Here is a 9,175-nt window from a genome sequence, read left to right on the forward strand (position 1 = left end):
TAGGCTGCCGACAGCCTCTTCTGCGGGCTTTTCTTTCCCGATGCTACTTAAATCTTGCTCAGCCCTTCTGGAGCCCCTCAGATGATTTGAATGCTCTCTTTTGTTTCTAGCCCTGATTATCTGAGATCAGCTGAAATGACTGAGGTGATGATGAACACCCCAGCTATGGATGAGATTGGGCTAAGCCCCCGCAAGGATGGCCTGTCATATCAGGTAAGTGCTTTGCTGGCTGCTTAGGCAGTAATCCCCTATGGTATTGCCTGGGCTGGAGTGCAAACTCGGTCTAATGTACCTTTCCATAGCCTGACCTAATAGCAGGTCTTGCTGTAGTGAGAACTAGTCAACAGACTGGAATGCTTGCTTGGCAGGAGCCGGTTGTCTAAAATATCTCACTTGGTATCAGACTGGATTGGCAAAGGACTTGGTTGTTTCTGAAGCGATCGAGCCCCCACGCATTCAGCATTCATGGGGGCTCAGTGGGAGCCCGGGAGGTCGGTTAAAGAAGGATTTGCCCCACTCAACCGGGCTGAGAGGGCTCTGGGATCTCTTTGTAATGTGGCATACAAATGATCTGCCTAGAGCAGGAGGGAGGTGTTTATATGGCACTTAAATTTTTTGATCCATTTCTTGGTTTTCCTGACTGATGGGCCTGTTCTCTTGAGGGGGTTAACAGTCAGATCCAATGAGGCTGGGGACAGCCTAAACAAGCCTTTAAATGTCACTGGAGGTACCAGTACCTGAAGCTGCATTCATTCTGAAAGTTGTGAACAATGTAATCATCTATTAAACTCTAGATCAATGACTGGGGTGAAGAGGTGGTCTTAGAAACTAGCTTGAGCCTTAATCCTTTAGTCTCAATATCCCTTTCATTTCTTAGCTTATAGTTAATCAGAGGGCAAGTTGTGCATCTTAGCCTACTAGATCCATGTTTTCCTACTCTTCCAGGAGACTTGTTGATGAGATTTAACAGAGGTGCTGAGTGCATGCAGATGACTTGCATCTGGTCTGTGTATCTGGTGACTCTCAATGGCAGATCCCAATGCAGGGTTCTTCTTTTGTAGATGTTACACAACCTGCATGGGGCAGTTGCTCTAAGCGTGCATGCAAATGAGGTGTGCTGTTGTATGCTTGCATATTTACATCTGAAAAATGAGCTACAAGGCAGTAACAGTGCACTGAAGCATGAAATCAACTGAACTTCGGGCCACGGCTGAGGCCTCCAGCAGAAGCCGAAGCTGCGGGAAGAAAAGGGGATGCATTGCTTTTTTTGGTCAGAATTCTGGATCTGGATAGTACAAGTTGTTTGGTTTACTGCCTGTGTGTGGAAATAGCTGTGCTCTGCTTCAGTGCTTGAGTTAGTGGAAAGCATATGGCCTCTCTTTCCTCTCCTATAGAGGGAGCGTACAGCAATGAGAATGGTTACAAACCTGAAGCAATCAAACTAGCCTGCACGGGATGTTCAGTTGTCTTTATGGGTCACCAGATGAAGAGGCTTAACCCAGTCAGGTCAAATGCCTCTATTTACCTATCCAAATTTTCCAGTGAGAGGCAGAATCTAGGTGCCCTGCTTGTTCTAATGATTGCTTCAGTGAGGTTTTTCCCCAGGTGCTAATGACCTTGATAAGTCTGCTTGGGCCAACTGGAGAACAGGCCTGTTCAGTTTCGAGTGGATCATCTGAACCTGAAGGTGTGTGAGTCATACATACTGACGACTCATATCTATGCAGGGTTTATGCATCCTGGATCTCTTCTCTGTAGTGGTCTAGTCATAGATGACTTTTTTCAAATGCCTGCAGGAGCTGGGAACTGCCTGCTGGTACTTCACTTTGTTGTAAGCCAAACTGATGGCAGAAAGGGTTGAGGTGTTGAAATGGAAGATCCTGATGGGGCACTAGTGATATGTGGGCTGTGTGTGAGCTCTGTCTCTAGATCAGGTTATTATGAAGAGGACTGGGGAGCAGGCTCCAGCCTTCTTCTGGCTGCTAGGCTGAGAATGTCACAGTATACATCAAGGTAAGTTGAAAGCATCCTTAAACGGTCGAAAATTCAAGTTAGAACAGCAAGGACAAATCTGATGCAAATCACACCATGAACTCTTTGTTCTACCTCAGACTTTGTCACTTTGTGCTTCATCTTGCTGATGGAGAGAGTTTGGTACATGGAAAATTGTATGCTAGTTTGAGGGCTGTAGTGCAATAACTTAAAACCAGACAGGGCTAATGGAGCATGACTGCTCCTACGCTGAGGCTTGTTTGAAGCTGCCACATCTTCCTCCATTGATCTGCAGAGTTGAGCACTCACGATGTGAGTGTAACAGCCCTTGGCTGGCTATGAGAGACAAAAAAAAGTGGAGCCAGAACTGAGAGGGGCAAGCTTTTAGTTTCAACAGTTTCTCTTGTTCTAGTAGTAGAACCTGTATTTATTTTACTGCAGGGATGACCTCAAAATGAGGTTCAAAATGTCCCCCTTTGGGCTGTGTAGAGCAGGGACTGCCTGGGAGATGGTCCATAGGATCCTAGCCGTGAGCCTGGGGGCTGCTTCTGCCACCATGTGCAGACATGAAACTGGCCAGAGGATATGGTACAGCAGCTTTGCTGGATCTGTAAAGCACATCAGTATCTGCTGCAGACAGACTTGTCCAACCAACCAGTACTGTGTCAAAGTATTTTTGCCTTTACTTGGAAGTAAGCTGAGGAAACAAACTCATACAGAGAATAAACTTCAGTAATCTGATTCCTCTGTCGCATGGAGTTCACTGAACTTCAGGGCTCCTGGCTGTCTCGCTGGTTATGGAGGGATCTTGGCTTGTTGACTTTCTCCTTCTGCCTCCTCCACCCCCTTTCCTCTGCTCGTGCTCTGGAGTGTCTGTCTAGACATCAGCTGAAGGTGTGCACCCCCCTAGCGAAGCTTCCTGGCCTTTGGTGGGCTGGCCATCACTGCTCTTTAAGCAATGATGTGAAAACTCAGACTGCAGAAGTCGTATCAGTGATAACTGAGTTGCCTGTGTAGTCTTAGTGATTTGTACAGTTTCACTTGCAAAATGTGCTTTCTCAGCACAGAAATGCCTTTTTCCAGTTAACAGGCAAAATACTTGAATGCTAATGTGCTAATTTCAAAACCTTTCTAGGTAAAGCAGTTTTATTACAGTATTTGTGAGGTAAAGCTGCTCTCTGAGCAGCAGATGGTTCAGCCAAGAGATTTAAAGGGCCTGAGCAGAAGTGAATGGTGAAATCAGGGCATGAGTCTCAGGGCAGGGTGGCATAGACAGAAGATGCAGCTGAAGAGATGATGTCATGCTGGGTCTTGTGCCTGCAGTGAAGAGCTATTTCTGGATCTTTAATAGATGTCCCATAATTCCCATGGGACTTACTAAACAAAAAACTCGTTGAAATGCAGCTGATGGCTCAAGATGTCCCTGCTACAAACAGATGTGCCTATGGAGGGCTTCATGTGCTTCCTGCCTGGCAGTCTCCGGTGAGCTGAGCCTTTTTCACTGCCAGTTGGAGCTAACGTACCATTTGCTATTTTCCAGCCTCTAGATATACCCGTTCTCCAAAAAGCCTCATCAGCACTCTGCCAGGTTGTCCTCTGATGCCATCTCAGCCACATGAATGATCCTACTGAAACTGAGGGTGAATTAATCATTTCGCAGAGCTGTTGTCAAAACAGTACCTTGACCTGAATCCTGCCTTGCTTCTTGGAAGTGGAGTGGGGTCTGAGCACAACTGCAAACACTTTGATGCCCGAAGTGTTTATTTTGAGCAAATGCTGTGTCCTGAGTTAGCTGGTCTGCAGCAAAGTAGCATGCTCGTCTGTCCGGCTTGCTGGTCCTGTGGGACCTTAGGCTCCCTTTTAGGAGATTGGGCATGTGAAGGCTGAGCTTGCCTCATGCCATCAGCTGGGGTTTGGTTGTCTTGGGGAGCTTGAGCTCTTTAAGTCATGATCACATCATGCTAGGATTTGTCTAGGTTAATCACAGCCACAGCTAGCTGTGAATCATGTCAGACTGACTGAATCTAGGTAAATAGGCTTAATGCTCCATCCAGTGTCTATGGCGAAAGCTTGGGTCATCTGTCTTGTTGGGGAAATCATTTTTAGTGAATGCAACACCTCTTTGCCAGCACCAGTGAAGCACTGACTTTCCCAAGGAGCTGTGGTGCTTGGTGCTGAGGGGTTTGGGCTGCAACTGCTGCATTCCCCCAAGTAAACTGATGGACTAATGTGTTACTGACCCAGGGGCTGATGGCAAAGGGTGGAAATTGAGCTTCCTCTCTAATTGTCTTGTTTGCTTGTAAGGTGCTTCGTGTCTGTGCAGCCTTGATTTGTGCAGGGGAAGTCCTGTATTAGGGCTGGTGCTTGCTACTGTGGAAGGTCTTGAGACCGTGCTGCAAAAAGGTCGTGATAGCAAGTGAGTTTAGGATAACTTGTTCACATAGCACATCCGATGCATGGTTACTAGACAAGATTAGTAGGCTGAGTCAATGTGTATTCCAGGGTCTGGGACCTTAAATGAAGGCAGAAGCAGGGTGTGGGATAAACAGAGCCAAAACTAATTGTGTTTGCAGCTATGCTGTGCAAAAAAGTGTTCCACTGAAGTGCAAACTGAAGACAGCAGCTAATCAGACCATCTCAGTGCATGTTTTTTTCTCCCTACTTGATGCCTTGTTACTCTGGAAAATTGTTACGATGTATGAAGTTTCCCAGCCGCTGTCCCCCAAGATAGGGCAATCTGTCTGTGACTGGGGAATTGTCATAGTTCATAAACCTGAGTCACAGGCTGCTGTGTGCATACTAGATGGAGCTCAGTGTCGAGTCATGACTACTGTATGAGTAAATGTATGTATTAGCACTGCTTCTTATAGCTGAAAAATTCCTCCAAAGAGGACACAGAGGTTATTTAAATATTTCCTGAAATGAGCTTGCCATGCATCTCAATGGCAGAAAAGTTTTATTTCAAGAACTTAAATGCTGATTTGGGATTTGGAATATTGACTTGATGCTGCTGAAGAGTCGTGAAACTTAGCTTTTTAGTACTGGGAGGATGAGCGATATGTGTACATCAGGGGTGTATCCTATACCTGAAGTGGTATGCCTCTCAGTGCAGACTTTCCAGTCTTGTATAGTATTACAATGAAGCAAAGCTTTCCCCCAAAACAGTAACTTAATTTGGAAAGATCTCATTACCTTAGTCTCCCTGTAATATAATTGAAATAGTTTTCGGCCCCATGGGGGGAGGGAGACAAGCATTTTAACTGTGGGTGTTGGTATGGAGTACACATGTGGAAGTTGTTTTAAATTTACAAGTGTCACTTGGATTATGGTAGCTCTGAGCTAATCCTCTTAATTGTCTGACATATCTCCTGCTCTTGGTGTTTCTCCATCCCTCTGAATGCTGAGAGAGGGTATGAGCCTCCCCAGGGCAATGAAAACTTTCCATTCTTGTTGCCAAGTCTTCTTTCAAGGATAGTAGAGCTAGATCATCTGAAACAGAGGCAAACATGATCTTTCTAAAATAATTTCAAGCTTTCATTTCAAGTTCTGCTTTTCACTGCCCTTTCTAGCTGCAAGGCAAGAGTTTGGTCGATTTGAATGTGATCTGGATCAGTCCATGGGGAGAGCAGTTCCCAAAATATTAATCTGGAGAGGCCTGTGAAAACTAGGCTTGCTGTGAGTGAGAAGCTGTGTTGGGTAGTGTAAGAAGCGATATATGTCCCCTGTGGGCTCTAAAGGTATTGGATGTGTCTCTCCATGGGCCAGGAGTCAGGGCTCAGCTACAGAAGGGGGGGCTCTGTGGAAGCAGTTGCAGCCCCTTGTGCTGCCTCATGCAAGTGAGGGGGAGGAAGATACCTCTGTATTGCTGCTAAACTTGCTTTTAGGTAGCCTTCATAACCAGCTGGTGGTTGTCACTTGTCCCCCATCAAGTGACCAGATCAGCCAGAAGTAGGCATCTGCTTCAGCTGTGTGCAAGGTGGCTCCTTCTGATAAATGAGGGGGAGAAGTTAACCCATTGCTGCTGTACTCTTCAGGTGGTGGGGAGATGCAAAGTCTTCCTCCCACATGCCTGAGCTGAGTAATGTGAGCAGAAAGGCTTGTAGGAAGGTTTTGCTAGACAAGCTGTCCTGGCTGCTGTGCAAAAGGGTGCAGAGCTCGCAGGTCAGAGCTGAGCTGCTGTGCAAAGGGTGCAGAGCTCAGACCCTCAGGTTGGAGCTGAGCTGCTGTATTCCCAGTGGGGATCGTGCTGCAAGTTTGAGTTGTTTCTTTCTTCCCATTGTCTAAATCTGGAGTGGGACCAGATTAGGCATACGGGACCAACAAATACGGCATGGCACTACTGGTGCAGGACAGCAGAAAGCTGGTGCTTGCTTGTCTTTTTATAAAGAGCTTGGCAACACAGCTTATTTTGGAGTGAGTGGGGAGGCTGGCTGGGGTAACTTTTCCATCCGGCTTCCCCAGATGTGTAAACAGAGTCTTAATCTGAAACCCTTTTTCCTTTGGTCCCTGTGCTTGCCCTGCTGCGTCGCCCTGCTCATCACATGCGAGGAAATCTGCCTTTGGGTATTTTTTCCATTGACTGTCCACACCCCTTGAAAGTGCAGTTGCGACATCTCACTTCATGCTGCCTCAACGATTAAAAAGCATGACTTAGTGGAAAAAATCCTGACCTTCTTGGGTTCGGCCTGTCCTGCAGCTGTTTGAGATAAGATTGTGCTAGGGTTTTTTTATTAAAAAAATCTGCACACCGTGTTTCGGGGATATTTGTTTGTAAGGAAATGACTACTACTTAGTTTCTGGAAAAAAAATTTGGCAGGCTATTTTCAAAGAAATTGCTCCAATTTGACCTAATGTGCTTAAAATGATAGCAGCCAAAGGTTAGTTTAATTATTATACTGCTATTTTTCTTGCACGGGAGGCTATTTTCATGACACTATCAGCTTATGTAACCTCCTGAACCACACTACTTTTTCCATTGCAACCTTCTAAACCATGTAATATCAAGGGTATTTTTTTCCTATCCCAAGTTTAGATAACATGTTGATGCTTAAAAGCCACTGACTGTACTTCCAGTAATGCACCGCGTGGCTGAAACTGCCTTTTTTTGGCCAAGCAGAAGCCACAAAGCTCTAAGAAAGTTACTATCTCACTTGTGCTGGGAGTGACTAATAGCAAGTAGCTCATACTGCAATGCCCATGTCAACGTGGCTGCATTCAAAGACCTCACTCCTGCACCACTGTCCCCAGGACCAGATGGCTGTCTGCAAAGAGCCCTCCTGTTGTGTGTTACCTTCAGACTGAGTTGCTTGCCCAAGCACCCCCTCCCAAAGTTACCTTGCCTGACTTTGCATTAAGTAGCAACCTGATGGCTTTCTCAGTTGGTAACCTGGTTGCCAGAAAGCTTTGGATGCGAGGGAGAAATGTGGCTGAACAGTAGAAGACTGAATATTGACAAGGAGGTAATGGTGTGGTTAATTAATGGCGTGGCTGCAGAACAAGTTGATAGGATGATGTTTCACTTTGGGGTTTGGGCCTGAGCTTCCCAAGGTGGTGGGTACCTGTGTGACTGGCATGAAGAGTATGATGCTTTGTGGTTAATGCTTAGGGCTCCTGGATGAGGAACCTGCTTTTGTAACTGGAATCACAAAGATCAAAGCAGATGAGAGCTTGCTCTCAAACTGAGGCTGGAGATAAGGGGGTCCTCATATTCCTTGCACCAGGGTACATAATTGCTGGCTATGCCACAGGTACCTCCTGCCTTAAGAAATATGGTCCAGTCTCCAACCCTTCCACAAAATGAGTGTCCTCCTGCTGAGTTTCACTGCTGATGTATGGTAGCTGCAGCATGCAGAACACTGCCAAAATTATCTCTAAAATGCAGTTGAACTTCTCTTTCATTCTGGTGCTGTGGCCCTGGAGCAATACAAGATGCAGGCCCTTGCTACAAGGGTCTGGACCACTCTAGCACTGGGTTGCCACATGCCTCCTCTCCCTTCTAGCAGCAGAGCCTGGAGTACAAGCCTGTTCTTTTGTGTAGGTTGACCAGCAGCAGGAAATGAGATCTCAGATCCTCTGATCGAGATAACTCAGTGTGCAAACTCATAAGCATTAATGCAGAAGCGGTGGTGGTGGTGGTGGGGCATTTGGATAAATATCTGAAAGGGCAGGTGCCTGTTTGCTGAGCGCTATCCAAGCAAGCATGTGCTTTGGAAGCCTCTTGGCCAGTGCTTATTTCCAATAGTCAGAGATTCGAGAAGCTTATTTACAAGTTCGTCTTCCCATCACTCAGTAGCTTACTCTGTCCAGACTAGTCTGCCCTGAAGATCCAAGTGTCTTGAGAGTTGGGTTTTGGCTAAGACTGCTTGAACGCAGCCTGTCTCACAGACTGTTTCTTGGCTCTTTTCAGATCTTCCCCGATCCCTCAGACTTCGACCGTTACTGTAAGCTGAAGGACCGCCTGCCCTCAATCGTGGTAGAGCCAACGGAGGGCGATGTGGAGAGCGGTGAGCTGAGATGGCCACCCGAAGAGTTCCTCGTGCAGGAGGAGGAGGAGGAAGAGGAGGAGGAAAACTGTGAAGATGCAAAGAAGGACAACAAGGAGCAATAAATGGTATCTGAGGAAAGGCAAGGGACCGCACCCTTCTGAAGGAAGAGCCACACTTCTTTTGAAAGTCTTTTTAAAAAAAAAGACAAGTTCAATTTTGCACCTGCGAGATCTTAGTTTTTTTGTATTCTCTGTATTGAGAACTGAAGCCCTCAGTGTCACCAGACCTCCTGAGGAAGGAAGGAAGTAACACAGAGAAATGTTTGCTGTTCTCGAGATCACTATCTGTATTTTTCCGAGGCGGAGGCAGCAGTGAAATTCCAAGCACATGGCAGAGGGTGACCATGCGAGGACTGCTGGAGGGGGGAGCTTGGGGAGGGGGAGGAGGGTCGGAGGCGGCAGCGTTTGGCTGGTGGCTGCCTCCAGCTAAAAGTGTGAGAACAGAGCCGTCATCTCTCAGATTTGCCTTTCTTACAGCTTCCATTTTGTGTGTCGGGGGGTGGAAGGGTGTCCGTAGCAAAGCATGGCTAAATGCTCTACTGACAAGGGGCCTGTAGCTCTCCCCGGTTCGGCACCTCCTAGGGTAACGTGAGTGTCCGTAGGAGTAGTTGGGTTTCTTGCTCTTGCTGTTGAGCCTGT

At 46.7% G+C, this 9,175-nt stretch overlaps 1 protein-coding gene across 1 annotated transcript; it reads left to right on the forward strand.

The window, feature by feature from the left end:
- The first annotated feature begins 90 nt into the window (after positions 1-90).
- On the forward strand, positions 91-9,169 carry LBH (limb bud and heart development). The gene is made up of 2 exons (XM_009333626.1): positions 91-213; positions 8,399-9,169. The coding sequence occupies exons 1-2, from the start codon at positions 91-93 to the stop codon at positions 8,597-8,599; spliced, it is 324 nt and encodes a 107-aa protein (XP_009331901.1). The 3' UTR covers positions 8,600-9,169.
- The last annotated feature ends 6 nt before the right edge of the window (positions 9,170-9,175 follow it).

The sequence above is a fragment of the Pygoscelis adeliae genome, unplaced genomic scaffold (assembly GCF_000699105.1).
Source record: "Pygoscelis adeliae isolate BGI_AS28 unplaced genomic scaffold, ASM69910v1 Scaffold1, whole genome shotgun sequence".
Taxonomy (NCBI): Eukaryota; Metazoa; Chordata; class Aves; order Sphenisciformes; family Spheniscidae; genus Pygoscelis; species Pygoscelis adeliae.

Coding starts and splice junctions, on each gene's coding strand:
- LBH (XM_009333626.1), top strand. CDS start 91: ATGCTCTCTTTTGTTTCTAGCCCTGATTATCTGAGATCAGCTGAAATG. Junction 214..8,398: donor AGGATGGCCTGTCATATCAG/GTAAGTGCTTTG, acceptor GGCTCTTTTCAG/ATCTTCCCCGATCCCTCAGA.